Raw genomic sequence first — 16,231 nt, 5'->3', positions numbered from 1 at the left:
AAGGTACGACCGGATGTCATGATTATTGCGGTAGACTCGACACCGCCGTGTTACAACACGACCTGGCAAGTGTGATTGTGGATGTAAATAGCATTGCTGCGCACTAAAAAACGATCACACTTATTGATACCTACTTTTGTGGCATAGTTATCATATATTTACTGTAGAGTATAACATTCCTGACAAACTAGCACACAAGCTAACAACAGCGGACTGTCCTGATGGCGGCTGTGAGGAGTATGAACAAAATGTATGGAGTATGTTTCCGTCGGATGGCAGGACTGAAGGCATCCAGGCTGCTTCAACACAGAGCCTTCAGAGTCGGTGTAAGTTTAAAAAAGTGCAACAATGCGGTATTGCTCCAGTTGGTAACTAGCGTTAGCTAAAAGTCACGAAAGGTCGCTTTAGCAACCACAGGACTGTTGGAAGAAGGGATCTGATTTTGATTTAAAAGCAAAACGTCAAGTAACATTATCACCAACGACATAAGTAGATAGAGAAAGTGTAGGTATAACGTTTATGATCGTTATGTTTAGGTTACGATTAGAGGTGTTTGGACTGAAGTTAGGGGATACATCAAGGATTCACAAAAACGCGTTGCTTGACTTCAGTTATCGCGATGGGTTGTGAGGCAGCTAACTTTAGCTTAGCTGACAACCTTGCAGAAAGTAACGTAGCTTTAATTATATACCGATTCTCCAACGCAGCCTTATCAGGTCAAACTGAAGGTGCCCACGTGTTTTGTGAATGCATGTTTATTCAAATTTATAAACATTTAGTCAGCAGCTTGTCAGGCACGGATGCACCCTGTGTTTGTTGTTGTGACTCTGAAGAAGCTAGATGGCTAACTCTGGCTAGCTGCATTACTATTGGTCGATCAAAGGGGCGTGAGGAGAAAACTTCCGTCTTCAACTTGAAGTAGAAATACTTGTTTGTTTTACTAAAACAATAGGAACAGATGTTATTGTCAGCACCCATGAAATAAAAAAAATCATGTTCTGGTATTTCTTGTGGTGTACTGTCGATCTGCAGTCTCTATGCCAGATACAATTATCATTTTATACAGTGTAAATAATGATGGCAAGTCGTTTAAAAAACAAACATATTTCACTTTACAAAGCATTTGCTTTTTTTATGTCATTATTAAGAGAAAGATGAATCCCTCTTTTGTGGTGTCTATTTTAGAGAGGACTTTATAAATAATGCTTGTATTCAATCTCTCAGGCTGTGCACCGGCAGGAGCCCTTTGACTCGACACTGGAAAAGCCACAGTTTCCTGGAGCCTCAGCCGAGTTTGTGGATCATCTTGAGTTCATCCAGCCCAATGTAATCTCTGGGATCCCAGTGTACCGGGTGATGGACAGGCAGGGCAACATCATCAACCCCTCTCAAGACCCTCAGGTACAGTCAACCTGCCTATGCGCTTGGTTATTAAAAGTTGCACTATGGCCTCCACTAAGTTAATTTGTTGGTCGTTTTGTGCGTTTATTTTCTTGCGCAGCTCTCCAAAGAGCAAGTTTTGAACTTCTATCAGAAGATGACTCTGCTGAACACCATGGACCGCATTCTTTATGAGTCCCAGAGACAGGTATGCGTTTCCTCTTGCATTTCCTCATGGAACAGCTGAAGAATGTTTTTTGTTAATTTGATTTCTCTTACAGGGTCGGATCTCATTCTACATGACCAACTATGGTGAGGAGGGGACACATATTGGTAGTGCTGCTGCGCTTGACCCAAGCGACATAGTCTTCGGTCAATACAGAGAAGCTGGTAAGGATAATACAGCATGTTTCTTTTCCTTAAATATTTCTCTTTAAGATATAGGTTTACTTTTTAAAGTTTTGATGGAGATCTACTTATTTTAGTAACGCTACTGTAATAACCATCCCATAGTTTCTTGTCTTGTGAGTAACATTGTTATAATTCCTATGCTGCCCTGCAGGAGTGCTGATGTACCGTGGTTTTCCTCTGGATATGTTCATGGCTCAGTGCTACGCCAACGCCGATGACCTCGGCAAGGGACGGCAGATGCCTGTCCACTACGGCTCCAAAGATCTGAACTTTGTCACCATCTCCTCTCCGCTGGCCACTCAGATTCCTCAGGGTGCGCGCTCTACACCCGTGTGTTAACATCTCCAGTCTGTGGGTGCAAACATACACCTGTAAATATATATTCATGCCTGATGTGTCCATTTCAGCGGCCGGAGCTGCATATGCCGTCAAGAGAGAAAACATGAACCGTGCTGTGATCTGTTATTTCGGCGAGGGAGCGGCCAGCGAAGGGGACGCACACGCCGGCTTCAACTTCTCTGCCACCCTCGAGTGCCCACTGATATTCTTCTGTCGTAACAACGGCTACGCCATCTCCACCCCCACCAACGAGCAGTACAGGGGAGATGGCATTGGTAAGAACCCTCAGTGTGGTTATTTGATGAAATATTTGCAGCAGCTCTCAAACACACGCTTTATTCTCTCCGTTTGAACAGCTGCTCGTGGTCCAGGTTATGGCATGCTGTCAATCCGTGTCGATGGTAACGATGTGTTTGCTGTGTACAATGCTACCAAGGAGGCGCGGCGCAGAGCTGTGGCTGAGAACCAGCCCTTCCTTATTGAAGCAATGACCTACAGGTTTGTTGACATTTGAGTTGAGACCATTCGGCATTATCAGACTGAGGACACATGAAGTAACTTTGGAGATGACGGCTCATTTTTATCATTATGAGGTTTTGGTCATTACAAATCGTTAACAAATCTTTTTGCTACTTAAATGTTAAAATTGCCCAACTTTCTTCTTTAAGTCTGAGGTAAATGCAGAGTTCATAATTTACAAATAAACAATTTACATTAAAAAATAACATGAATTATTTAGGTTGGCCTTTTTAAAGTAGAAATCATGCGAGTGAACAGAATTACCATAATTGTATTATCCGTGTCCGTTTTGACTGCCATGATTAACATACAAAAACATTCTGTGCAGCGATAATTTTAAATTGAAACCAGCAGTTGGCGATTTAAGAGTTACTGACTTCAGCCTTGAGGTCTAGTGACTATTATGAATGAGTACAATCAAAGTCGATGCAGCAGAACCGGAGACTGTCTTTTTATTCTGTGCATTCATTTCCCTTGTAAAAACCTGGTGCCTGCATTACCCACAATGCAACTCTACTGCAGACAGTTTGGTTGTTTGTTGGAGACAGCTACTGTATCCTTGAGCTGCTAGCTTCAAGCAGAAATAAGAACACAAAGGCCTGGTAAGATCACTTCTGTTTGACGCCACATGCCCAGATTTCCGCCCCATCTGATTTTGCGCAGCTCCCTTTGGAGCCACAAAAAGCTTTATAAAAACCTTTTTTACATATGCAGTAGTACTACACACAGAATTTGTGTTTGAACTGCACGTGAGTACACAAACTGAATCGTAAGCAAGTAGAAAATAACTAAGCCTTTTTGTATTAAAGTTAAGAGACAACACAAGAACATTTAAATCCTTTTATCAATGTCACACACACACACACACACACAACCCCATAACACTAACACATTACATTAAGTTCAATAAGGAATGAAATTGTTGAAAGGAAGTAAATCTCTGATGTGATCATCTGTGTATACAGCTAATAACCCTGTTTATTACAGCAGTTGCTCGCTGCACTGAATTGTCAATCTTGCCTTTAGTGATTAACTTAAATTAGTTGTTTTATTCATTTGCACAAGTTAAGACCAAAAGATACAAATAACAATAATGTGCAAAGATGCATGAAGAAAAAAAAATATATATAGCAGAGGTTAATAACCTTTTGAAGGTAGGACTTGACGGTAACAAATTAAAATAAGAGTTCCATAAGTTACGACCTAAACATTTTAGTCAGAATTGACCAGCAATCAAATTATTTTCTTAAACATCTTACTGGCTAAGAGTGGATCTGTGAATTATACTGAAATGTTAGAATACATGAAATCATCAGTTAGATTCTCCTCTCCTAATTGTATCTTGTTTTAAAAGTACATATGGGAAGTATTAACTTCTTGTAAGTTGCTTTGGACAAACGTGTCAGCTAAATTAACTAATTTATTAATATATTTCTTATGTTTCTGAAATAAAGGAGTGGATGGGGTGACAGGATTTAAATTGGATAGTAATTTGAACAAAATGCTTTTTGACGAGGTACATTTTATGAATAGAAAACAAAAATGCTGTAGTATGGAAGAAAATGTATTTGTTTCACTCCTCAGAATTGGCCACCACAGCACCAGTGACGACAGCTCAGCTTACCGTTCCGTGGACGAGGTGAACTACTGGGACAAGCAGGACCATCCCATCTCCAGGCTGAGACATTACATGACGGCCCGCAACTGGTGGAGCGAGGACGACGAGAGGAGCTGGCGGAAGCAGTCCCGCAAGACTGTGATGGAGGCATTCGAGAGGGCTGAGAAACGGCTGAAGCCGAATCCCGAGTTGATGTTTACTGACGTGTACCAGGAGATGACGCCAAATCTGAACAAGCAGAGAGAATCCATGTGGAGGCACATGAAGCAGTATAAAGAGCACTACCCATTTGACCAGTATGTTAAATAACCACATTCACAGGTTGGATTTGGTGACCAAATGTGGGACTGGGATTAACTGCTGCACACCCTTTACTCTAGTCATTACAATATAGTTTTGATGGTTCCTTTCTATCCAAGGAGAACGGTCGTTTAAAATAAAATATAAATTGTACTTCATGCCTCTGGGTTTGGTGCCTTAAATTAGTAGATTTATCGTCTACAGTAAAGCTCCTTTGTAAATGCTAAATCACACTTTAGTCTCAGTTATTCCAAGGTCACCCCTATTTTATTTGTTTTGTTTTTAAAGTGCAGCATAAAACAGCTGGTGAAGTTTGAATGCAAAAGAAACGTGCAATGTGTGTATGTTCCCTCTCCTGTAACAGTCTTTTCCAGTGATTGATATATTTAACAGGTTTCCTTCTGTATCATTAAGGTGACCCTAACCCTAACTTGTGTTAAAGAGCTTTCCTATTTTAATGTTGTTTTTTAGTATATAAACCCAAGTTTTAGGTGGGTTTGTATGCTGTAATGTAGTTACATACTATACTAAATCCCAGAACTGTACACTCATGTGACATGTTTGGTGTTTTGTGGAAAATAAACTATGGAACTTTCATTTGTCTTGGTTGAATAATTGTTTTATTCAAATTCAATAATTAAATAGGAAAAGTGAGTTAACAATTAAAGAGTTCAATTTGACTTGGCAGTGAAATATGTTGAAGCTCCTGCAGCATCATCTTGAAGCAGGACAGTGATGATGGAAGCAAATGAGCCAATATGTCGCTGCGGTCAATATTTCCTCTTTGTGTTCTTTAGCTCATCAGTCCCGTTCAACAAGTCAACAAGGGGCTGTGAATGCCCTTCCACAGCTTCTTAATCTGCCGCGGGGAGCGCTGGTGGATCAGAATAAGATCTTTGTGTACACACAGATTCTCACGATCTTGCTCCTTGACGTCAAATGTCTGAAAGCGCGAGTTTGCCTCCGCAGAAACCCCCACAGCCTTAAAGCACATCCCAGCGTAGACGTCGTCAATGGGGAAGAAAGGAATGACGCGTGAAACTGAATGTAGGGGTTGCAGCATCGCTCCAGAGATAAGAAAACCGCCACCACCGGCGTAAGCAGGGTATGGGCCTTCATAGAAGCTCAGAGGAATGTAGTATTTGCTTTTAGTGTCCCTGAGGGGAGTTGCTGTGGTTATGACATGTCCAACGTACAACCGAGAGGCCTTGGATGGCTCCAGAGACCGCAGGTAGCCGAGTAACCCTGGCGTGTTGACAAATACATCATCATCGCCACTAAAGACAAAGGTAGCATTAGGACAGTATTGCAGTGTCCATTGGAGAAGCATGTTCATTTTGAGCGTCAGGTTCAAGAGAGATTCATGGAAGTCCCACTGCAGGAGGTCCCCAAAGTGTCCTGCTTCAAAAGACAGCAGTGGGCTGAGGTCAGGGTCACCAAGAGGGGAGCTGCCCAGCAGAAACACAGTGTGCACCCTCACTCCACTCTGATGCAGCCCCTCTCGCCCCCAGGTCTCTCGTACTGCCTGTCTCCGCTCAAAGTTTCCAGGAGTTGACTTGATAGCAAAAAGCAGGACCGTCTGGTTGTCTTTATCAGAGATGCACTTGTTAGGTTGATTAAACAGTACTGGAGGTGTCCTGCAGTTCATGCCCTGCAAAAAGTCCTGGAATACGACGGAGTAGGAGCCGACGTCGTGCACATTGGTTTGCAGAAGATCTTGATTTGTCTCCCTGCAGCGAGACCAATCGTACTCATGTATGAAAGGATTTTCTCCCTTGTCCAGATTACTGAGAGCCAAGTACAGCAGACGGTTCCAGTACGCTCCGTTTTGAGGGATGCTTTCTCTGAGGCCTTTACTGACGGACACTTTGTGGAAATCTGTGTGAGGTGTGGTGAAGCGCTTCTGCTTGGAGGATTGTGTTTTCATATCCCTGTCGTCAACACGGAGGGCAGGATGTTTGAGGAGTTCATCTGGTGCAGCCCTGCGACTGTAAGTCGTCTCCAGGTGTAGAGTTGAGTAGAAGAAGATCAGAAATAAAGAGACAAGGAGAACCAAAGCACTGAAGGTTTGAATACGCCTCATTGGTTCGCTGCGAGTAATCCAAGTTGTGTGGTGTTTTGTTCCTACAAGTGGATCATCTTTCAGGGGAGATGTTTCCGGGACCTGGCGTATTATTGTCTTCAGGTTACACAGAAGGGGACACACTGGAGGTACCTGCCAACAGAACAAATAAGACAGGACACCTTAATGTAATCACATTTAAAGAGTTGATGTAATAAATGAAGCTGGCAAAAAATAAAAATGTTATGCAAATTGTTGTTTTTATATTTCGCCTCCTGACTTTGTCTTTAAATGCTGAGAAAAAAAAATAGTCAAGTCGACAGGGACATAATAATAATAATAATAATAATAATAATAATAATAATCCATATAAACAACAAATCTAATTATTTCATGGTCGCAATGTTTTCAGTATTAATTGCAATACTGACTTAACTGTACAATAAATTAATAAATTCTGCTTTATGAGAAATATGCATCAGGGGACGTTCCTGGTGAGACAGCCCGACAGTGGAACACCTCTCCATGGATCAGTATCAGCGGCTGAACCATAGCGACTGTAATAGTAAATGTCATCATATACTTTTTGTGCTCTTATATGCATATATTGCTGATGAGTTTGTCTCAGTAGTTTTCCACTGTACCAGTCAGGTACTTTCCACTGAACAGGAGATTCTTAATTGCATCACAACTCCTCTTGAGTAGGTTTTGGTTGCATTAAAATCAGTTTCATTAATATGATTTATGCGCACCCAACTACTCTGTGCGCAGTGTACTTATTAGGTGCTGATAAGCTATAGGACTCTTCCACCCCACCCCACCCCTCACTGTCTTTAAAATGCATGAACACAGATATAAAATTGTTCAGGTTAAGAACTGTCCAACGCATTATTAAGACCTGGAAGGATAGTGGTGAACCATCCTCTTCGAGGAAGAAATGTGGTCGGAGATCACTTAAACATTTGGTGAAATCATATCGTAAGAAAACAGTAGAACTCACGGCTATGTTTAATAGTGAAAGGAAGAGCATTTCCACACGCACAATGCGAAGGGAACTAAGGGATTGGAACTAAACAGCTATAAAGCTTTAAGAAAACCACTGATCTGTGAGGCTAATCCGAAAAATAGGCTTCAAGTTGCTGGGGAACGCGCAACCTGTGATAATCACACCCAAATCACATTTTCAACCCTGTAAACAACAATATCCCCTAAAACAGGAGGCTAGTGATGGTATTACACCAGTCTTTGATTATCTTTTGCAGGCAGGAGTGATTGTGCCCGGCCCGGACTCACCGGTCCAAACACCAATATACCCTGTCAACAAGATCAGAAATAAGGGACAACCGTGGCGTTTTGTCCAGGACCTCAAGGCAGTAAATGACTCTGCGTCCCTTTTCCCCACCCCAGCAGATGGCGACGACCATAACTGTTTGGCAGAACTGGATGTTCTGTGTACTGTCTGCCATTTAGTAGATGGTTCTGCTTCCAGGGATCGCACGTCTGGCCTAACACATGTTAGTTTCTCATCAGGCTTTTCAGCATATGCACAAAAATCTGTGCATCACGTGTGCCACTCATTGGCAGATCAACTGCAGGAACAAAGCAGGCTGCTCAGCCACCATCCACAAAACCTTTTGAACACCTTATGATGGACTTCATTAAACTAAGCTCATCAGAAGGCAAAGGGTATTGTCTAGAAATGGTCGACATGTGATCAAAATGTGTAGAAGGCATTGGTGTGGCTCATCACTGCAATGTGTGAACATGACTTGTTGCAACACTGCATTAACTTTTCCTCCACTCTCTCTGACATGAGAAAATAAGTGCCAGCAGCTCTGCCCTCACCTGCATCCACACCACTCCACAAACTGCAATCAGGCGATTGTGTGGTGGTAAAAGACTTCAGATGAAAGAACTGGCGATCCAGAAGGTGGCAAGGCCAGTTCCAGATCCTCTTTACCACCCACACAGCAGTGAAGGTGGCAGAGAGAACAACGTGGATCCACACCAGCCACTGCAATAAGGTGCCTCATCCCACAGACTCTCCAGAGCAGCACAAGGGGTTAGCACCACAAACCTACCTAAAGAGACAGAACAACTCTTAGAGAATCAGGGTGTTGCAAGCTGACCAGAAGGGTCCGACTAGACCACGAGCTCACTCTGACATTCGCAGTTACACTGCCCTCAAATCATCAACTTAGGAGCAGCCATCAAGTGACTGCAGAAGAGTTTCTGTCACCTACGCGGGATCTACGCGTCCTCTACCGTGGACCGACCACACCCATGGCATTCATTCCGACACGCGTTATTTGGCTTTAATATCAATCATTATTGTGGTTCCCATTTTACACACACTTTCATCCAGCCAGGTTTGATGTTTTAGCACCTGTGATGAAATTGTACATACTTTATAATGTTGATGAATAGAATGATCTAAAGGGAGGAATGTAATAGTAAATGTCATCATACGAGTTTTGTGCCATTATATGCATATATTGTTGATGAGTTTGTCTCAGTAGTTTTCCACTGTACCAGTCAGGTATGTTCCACTGTGCTAACAGGAGATTCTTAATTGTATCACAACTTCTTTTGGGAGTAGGTTTTGGTTGCATTAAATCAGTTTCATTAATATGATTTATGCGCACCCAACTACTCTGTGCGCAGTTTCTGTTTTGCATCAGGTGCTGATACGCGATATGACTCTTCCACCCCACCCCTCACCATCTTTAAAATGCATAAACAGATATAAAGATATAAAATTGTTCTTCCTCACCCAGACTTCTCGCACTCTGAATGACGATTGAACCTTCTCTGCGCAGAGAATAAATACTCCAAAGACAATAATCTTATTTGCGGTATTATAGACTTCACTGGTCATTTGTATAAATACTTAATTCAAACTTTCCGTGACACGACATACCATCAGCCACTTTTTGATCTCTTTTTCGATAAAAAAAAAATATATATATATATCTGCTTCCAGTACTGTTGCATTCAGTTAGTTAAATATCCCGATGTGGCCTTGCAAAAAGGTAGTCTGCAGCTACACTCTGCCGGGGGTACCTGAACACACCTTTCTCCCCAGTGTTTAATTAGCACCAAACCGTTTTTGTACAAATAACAGGTTAGGTCCTGAGGGGGCTTCCTTTATAAAACAGCGTCACAATAAATTAAGAACACAATTGACCCGTGATTTAAGACGAAAACATGAAATGCATAAGGTTACCTTATATTATATTGAATATATTGCCATGTTTGAGCCTTGGTCTTTAAAATGCGTAAAACGTGGTTTTACTTAATTCAAGTATGACTCAATTCAAAAGAAAAAAGACCCGTCTACATTTTACAAACAAACACACCCAAGTGCTTGGCAATTGAGACCTTTGACCTGCAGTTTAAAAAAAAAAAAGTAAAACCAGTCACAAAGAAGATCATTTCACATTCACGTTTTGTAAAATACTTACTAAACCCAAGAAGGCGAGCAGAAGCTGAAGCACGTGTCTCAAGCAGCAGAAGAACACAATATTATCCAGGTGCCTTCAGATCCTACGGACAGGTGCACAAATCCGCATCATTTAGTTTTAAACTGCATATTTTTCATTAATGGAATGGGGGAAGCGATGCAAGCGCGTGCAGGTCTGTACCATAGACTGTGTGAAAGAGCATGTCCAGATTAAGACCAGGTGATCACTTCACCCATTAGAGCGGCCAGGTGGAGGCCACGCCCATCTTAAGGTCCGTCTGAGACAGGTTTATTTAAACGTTTGACAGGAAACATCACTGACGTACAAATTATTTAAGACAAATTGTCTCTTGACAAAATCACCAGGAAGGTACATGAGCACAGTGATCAGATCAGTAAAGCTCCGTTTTTTTTCAATGTATTGCATCTCGAGCAGGCTTTTTTCTCAGCCTGGTAAAGTATGACAGAAAGAAAAACACATATCAAGACAATCACAAAAAATAGGAAAGAAAAGAGAAATAACTCCTATACAGTGGAAAACAGCTGCTCTCTTTTCCCCTCATCCTTACAAAACCATGCAATGTGATGAGCTTTGTTTGTGAAATAAAAGCACTTTAAATCGATATGACAAAAAACAATGAGCAATTAATTGATAATGCTTCTAAAACCATAATTTTTCATCAGATCTAACTGTTCACGTCCTGAGTACTTTGCAATATAAGGCAAAGTGGGTATTTGCCTTGGAACAAACTGGAACTCTTGGTCTCTGCATGGAGAGGAGCTCTTAAAGGAGTTTAATTAGAGATGCCCTGATATGACCTAAAGGATACTAGAGCACTCAAAATGACCAAAAACCAATGTGTGAACTTTAGTCTATATTGGTATTCTGGTCAATTAAGTTTATTCCAAAGCACATTCTGGGAAACATATTTGTAGATCGAAGTTAGTAATTGGCATCTTCTCATCCATTTTATAACAAGAAAAACAAAAATAAAACCTTTATTATATAAGTGTGCTGGTATGAGTATTTGGTATTGCAGCCCATTATGAATATCTGAACTACTATTGGGCCAATACCAGGACCATAACAATATACAACCAACATAATGTGTGCAGTGTGCACATGGGGAAAATAGTGTTCATATCTAGAAGACCATCATTTTTAAAGCATTGAGTTCAGCGGGTTAAAAAGGCAAGAACAAATACTGCAGATCTGTTGGAAAGAAACACAGTATCTGCCGGGGAATATGAGGGGCTAAACGTCAAACAGTTAAGATTGCTGCTAGAATGGAAGTGAGAGCCTCAACGCGAAAAGAAGGATGCAAGTCGGCGGTTGAGGATTTGACGTCACAAGCTGGGAGGGAAGTCAGCGAAGGATCACTCTCATCGTCCTGAATGGTTTTCTTGATGCGGAGAAGCATGGTGGTGAGCCACTGGTCCAACCGAGAAATGGTGTCGAATTCCTTCACCTGAGAAAAGAGCAGTAAATATTAACAACATGATCCACACCCCAAATTATTACCCAATATAAAATATATGTATTATTATTATTATAATTATTATGCCATGTTATGTTATACTATATTGTTTGTATATGCACCTTACACTACATCTTTTTTCCCCATACTATACTGCACTATATCATACTTTCTTATGTTAATTATATACTGTCCTACTACATTATATTTATATTATATTGCTATATCAATACAGACAACACTAAGTGCCAGAACTTACTCACATTATATATTATTCTCGTGGATGCTGTTTACATACTAGACTTGCTGACTCGCTGCCACACCAGTCACTTCCCCTTGTAACTTTTTATGTACGGTAATTGCTCTTGAATAGTTTCTATTTTTACTTCTTTTGTAATTGTAGTTGTACATACCTCTTATTTTTCTTTACTTTCCTATTTATTTAGTTTGTGTCAAGAAACAGGTATACATATCTCAGGTAGCAGAAAAACACTCACATTTTACTGGTATCTCAACACTTCATTCACAAGTCTCACTCTGGGTCTATACGCTGTGTAGTCTCACTGTGCGGGACTACACAGCGTATAGACCCAGAAACACTGCAGCACACTGGTGTCAGTCCAGGATTTTTTAAACTTACTGCTGCAGAACCTTGTTCATGCCACTGAAAGAAAAACTGTCCACTCACTGAGTCAGTGTAGGCTTCCAGGTTCTGCTCTTCATAGGCATCTAGAAGTTTCTGGTTAGATAAAAACAATAATGCTGTAAATCAGAAAGGCTGCCTATAGACAGAAATACACGCTGGGGATAAAAGAAAAAACAACAGCCTAAAAAAAAAACCGGTCTGTCTGCATGCCTCTAAGCTTAAAATAAAATAATGATTACTTCTAACGCTAACCCTATCTGGAGGATTATTTAATGCTTTAGTTTGTTTGTGTGACAACAAAGCCTACCTTCAACAGCTTGCATTCTCGAGCATCTGAAAAAGCCGGAAACATCTCTTCATACTTCTGCACGGCAAGCTGGGTGACAAAGAGGAGGAATATTAGGCTTGTGTTACACTTGGTGTACATGGAAACGGATTATAGTGCTGCGGCTTACTTTTGCATTCAGCATGTCGACACAGAAGTGACAGAGCGCTGCCTTGAAGAAGTGATCCTTGGCACTGTATTTCAGCAGCGTACTGTCCATTGCGTGGGTTCCGACCTGAAATCACAGAAGTACAATCGATGTTTGTTTTGTCACTACAAGCAACTGAATAACATGTTGATATAAAAAGGCACTGCTGGTGAGCGGTATCTTACCTGTTCATAGATCTCAATCGCTTTTGGGTACTGCTCCAGCTGAGCTGCATAGGTTGCTACTTTCAGAAGGCACTTGTTTGCTGAGCTGAAGAGGAAAATACAGAAGTTCCTCAGTCCACATGTATTCACACATCATGAGTCAAAGACCACCAGATTACTGAACTTTGGAAAAAAGCCTAAAAAAACATCACTCCTAAAAGCAGACAAGAGAAAATATATCTTATTTAAAGTACTCACCTGGTGGACTCTTCCCCTTTGTAATAATCTGCCGCTTGTTCATAATGAGCAATGGCCTGGAATGGAAATTGGACATAAAGCGTAAAGAGACTTTTTCACAAGAGATTATTTGACAGATTAAAACCACAGACATTATTAGCTGTGAAATTAGAAGCAAGAATCTGCCCTGAAATTAGCACCTTAGAATAATAAAATGTGAAACACGGATATCTGACCTTGTCTATGTCCACCATCTCCGTCTCATATATTTCAGCAATGGTGATGTGATGTTTGGCTGCAATGGTGAAGCGCCCCTAAAACAATAACAAAAAAACACGACAAAAGAGATCAACAGGGGGAACTACATGTTCAATCTTTTTCACATGTAATAATTTAAAAGAGACTAAGAAGAGTTCTCTGTGGGTACACTCACCATATCAGTGTATATCTCAATAGCTCGGTTTAAGCAGTTTATGGCCTCTGTTGAGAAATATAGAAGTATTTAGTCACATGACCGCATCCCTGCAATCATTCAGTGAATTCACTTCAATAAAAAGAACAAAGTAAGTAAAATTAGAAGCAACCAGTTGTAAGAAGTGTAGGGTTCATGGCAAGAGTCCATTTAATAATGCTCCTGTGCCTCACAGAAGGTGACCACTGGGCTTGATGTCATTATTGTATTTTCTCTGCAAAGCATTTATTTGTCCACATTCTCATTTTCTTACTGCACAGTGGGAGGAGCCGTGATCATCAGCTGACTTTATGTACACTGGATCTAGTACAGCAGCGTTTAAGTGAGCTTCAGCAGTTATATACTGCCGAGGGGGGTGATGGCGATGATGAATAGTCATTACCTTGTGGATCTGCTTTTTTGAAGGCGTTTCCAGCATCTATGAAGTTAGTCGCTGCATCGTGTTTGCTCTGCATCTGGAGGTGAAGGCGAGCCGCTTGGGAGAATGCGTTTCCTGCAGCTGAAAAGAAAATGTTGCATGTTAGGAGGATTGAATATCTTCACAGGCCTAAATAAGGAAAAAAGGTGGAAATCACTGAACATTTTCATTTAACCTGTAATAATGATTCTTACCACACCAATTTTTGGCCATTTTGTACATGTTGGCTGCCCTCACATACATGTCACAGGCCTCTTCCATCTTGGAGGAACTCCTGTGTGACAACACACGTGTTTAGTTAGGCAAGACTCATACAGAACATTACTGGGTGATATTGGCAACATCACATGCCATAATAGTTAATAACTAGATATTGAAAAAGTAAAGATATCTATCTGGATGGATAGTTCTGTTCGAAGCCTTCGTAAAGTGCTTTACAAACACCCAGCTGTGACCGCATTACAATAGAAATGACTGAAATGTACTGTTTACTCAACAGTCAAAAGAAGTTCAGAAAGTTGTATATTTAACCAATTGTTATTGTTTTTCAAAATTATGCCGTCCAAAATATTAATTCTGAGAAAAACTAATCATTAAAAACAAATGAGCTATCATATTACACAGACCCAGCTTTACCACACTGACACAAACTCTTACTGCATCTGATATCGCTGATGTTTGCAAATACAACCATTATATCATACTGTACTATATTTTACTATCCTGTTCCAGACCATATTACATTTCACATTATATGGCATTATGATGTATTATACTATATTGTTGTTATATATACACTCTTATTACTATATTATTATTATTATTATTATTATTATTATTATTACTACTATATTGCACCTCATACCATATATTCTGTCCCTTCTTATACTGCACTATTCCATACTATCTTAAGCTAATATATTAAAGTTTCTTATTACATTATAAGCTTTATTATTATTAATATTACGTTGTTTTATTGATACAGTATATACAGACAACATTTAGCATCACTACTCAATCATATTATAAATTATTCTGGTGTATGCAGTTTACATTGTGGACTTGTTTTACTTCTCTATTTACCTGTACTCATGTAAGCTTTTGAGTTCAAAGTAAACCCACTATTAAATATTATAAGATGGATTTGGATTGTTACATCTATGCTCAGATGTGCTGGTGGGTGAGGGTTTAATTTACTTTCTATTAATTTGATGCAACTCACATTTCCGTCCCACTCTGCTCTTGTAAACAAAATGTGATGGACATGTGATTTGCACAAACAGACTCAAGGACCTTGCAAGATGTTCCCAGTAGAAGGCGCTATAGCAGCAACATGTCAGCTAATATTCAGTGTTAAATGTGAATTACTTGAAATATTACACGAATGCTTTTGATTAGAGCCTTATCAGCACCTGGCATACTACAGACATGGCACTTGTCATTGTGTAACCGAGCCTCGTTCACTGCTGCATACAGCTACCGCTACACTTTAGTCTCAGTCTGTGTAGCTGTGATCTGAACGAAGATAAAGCTACAGAAAAAGCTAAACTGCCGCGTTGACCACACTCGCAGAACAGTGACCACAACAACTTCACGTAGGATAACCAGCAGCCCAGTTCTTCTGTTTGTGTCCTGCCTTTTAGATCTGGTGGTAACTGGTCATCTTCCGCTTAGTTGGCCTTTAGCTTTGACAAAATTAGCAGAAGCTAACTACAACACTCACCCAAACATCGCTCCGAAAAACGACTGGGATGATTTCATTTTCTTTTCAGCCTCGGCCACTAAAGCCGTTGCTTCCTTTTCTTTCCCGCTATTGTCCATTTTTCGTGTAACTGCTCTGATATTGAGGGAAGAGCGAGGAATTGCGAAAGTCAACAAACTTGCTATTAGTGCTAACAGCAATGTTTGTCTCTTGTCACGTCACCGGCCGCAAAGTAACTGTGAAGCCTGTCATATGACACGTGACCTGCTGCGTTCAGGTGCTCTTTGTAAACGCAATCTAGCAGTGGTGGAAGAAATACTGATATGTTTTACTTTTAAGTAAAAGTAGCAATACAACAGTTTAGAAATGCTTTGTTACAAATAAAAGTCATCCACTTACGTAAAAGTATTTGCATCGAAATATACTAGTGAACTTTTTTTACTCATTATGCATAATGTCCCATTTCAGAATAATGTTTATTATATTATTGCATTATAATTAGTGATGCAGAAATGTGTACATCACTTCAACGTAGCAGTTGGTAAAAGT

General features: G+C 40.4%; 3 protein-coding genes across 4 annotated transcripts; 1 reads left to right on the top strand and 2 right to left on the bottom strand.

Annotated features, from left to right (window-relative positions):
* The first annotated feature begins 221 nt into the window (after window positions 1–221).
* On the top strand, window positions 222–5,164 carry bckdha (branched chain keto acid dehydrogenase E1 subunit alpha). Its single transcript, XM_029445947.1, has 8 exons — window positions 222–326; window positions 1,225–1,401; window positions 1,502–1,588; window positions 1,662–1,770; window positions 1,943–2,104; window positions 2,199–2,405; window positions 2,487–2,628; window positions 4,234–5,164. The coding sequence occupies exons 1-8, from the start codon at window positions 222–224 to the stop codon at window positions 4,574–4,576; spliced, it is 1,332 nt and encodes a 443-aa protein (XP_029301807.1). The 3' UTR covers window positions 4,577–5,164.
* Window positions 5,165–5,170: 6 nt separating this feature from the next.
* Window positions 5,171–10,286, bottom strand: b3gnt2l (UDP-GlcNAc:betaGal beta-1,3-N-acetylglucosaminyltransferase 2, like). Of its 2 annotated transcripts, XM_029445945.1 has the most exons (3): window positions 10,094–10,286; window positions 8,475–8,710; window positions 5,171–6,782 (listed from the first exon to the last, which is right to left on the bottom strand). In XM_029445945.1, the coding sequence occupies exons 2-3, from the start codon at window positions 8,478–8,480 to the stop codon at window positions 5,379–5,381; spliced, it is 1,410 nt and encodes a 469-aa protein (XP_029301805.1). In that variant the 5' UTR covers window positions 8,481–8,710; window positions 10,094–10,286; the 3' UTR covers window positions 5,171–5,378. The 2 variants fall into 2 exon arrangements, with proteins under 2 accessions (XP_029301805.1, XP_029301806.1); XM_029445946.1 differs by lacking the exon at window positions 8,475–8,710 and having other exon boundaries at window positions 10,094–10,284.
* Window positions 10,287–10,494: 208 nt separating this feature from the next.
* Window positions 10,495–15,943, bottom strand: napab (N-ethylmaleimide-sensitive factor attachment protein, alpha b). Its single transcript, XM_029445948.1, has 11 exons — window positions 15,704–15,943; window positions 14,175–14,254; window positions 13,945–14,061; window positions 13,524–13,570; window positions 13,327–13,404; window positions 13,112–13,167; window positions 12,875–12,959; window positions 12,672–12,776; window positions 12,524–12,592; window positions 12,259–12,309; window positions 10,495–11,561 (listed from the first exon to the last, which is right to left on the bottom strand). Exons 1-11 carry the CDS (start codon window positions 15,799–15,801, stop codon window positions 11,355–11,357), a joined length of 993 nt encoding a protein of 330 aa, XP_029301808.1. The 5' UTR covers window positions 15,802–15,943; the 3' UTR covers window positions 10,495–11,354.
* Window positions 15,944–16,231: the final 288 nt, after the last annotated feature.

This window comes from Cottoperca gobio, chromosome 13 (genome assembly GCF_900634415.1).
Source record: "Cottoperca gobio chromosome 13, fCotGob3.1, whole genome shotgun sequence".
Classification (NCBI taxonomy): domain Eukaryota; kingdom Metazoa; phylum Chordata; class Actinopteri; order Perciformes; family Bovichtidae; genus Cottoperca; species Cottoperca gobio.
Note: the sequence above shows the minus strand (reverse complement) of the source record. Positions and strands in the feature narration are given on the sequence as shown.

Coding starts and splice junctions, on each gene's coding strand:
- bckdha (XM_029445947.1), top strand. CDS start 222: ATGGCGGCTGTGAGGAGTATGAACAAAATGTATGGAGTATGTTTCCGT. Junction 2,406..2,486: donor GTACAGGGGAGATGGCATTG/GTAAGAACCCTC, acceptor CCGTTTGAACAG/CTGCTCGTGGTCCAGGTTAT. Junction 2,629..4,233: donor ATTGAAGCAATGACCTACAG/GTTTGTTGACAT, acceptor TTCACTCCTCAG/AATTGGCCACCACAGCACCA.
- napab (XM_029445948.1), bottom strand. CDS start 15,801: ATGGACAATAGCGGGAAAGAAAAGGAAGCAACGGCTTTAGTGGCCGAG. Junction 14,062..14,174: donor AATGGCCAAAAATTGGTGTG/GTAAGAATCATT, acceptor TTTTCTTTTCAG/CTGCAGGAAACGCATTCTCC. Junction 12,960..13,111: donor AAAGGGGAAGAGTCCACCAG/GTGAGTACTTTA, acceptor TTTCCTCTTCAG/CTCAGCAAACAAGTGCCTTC.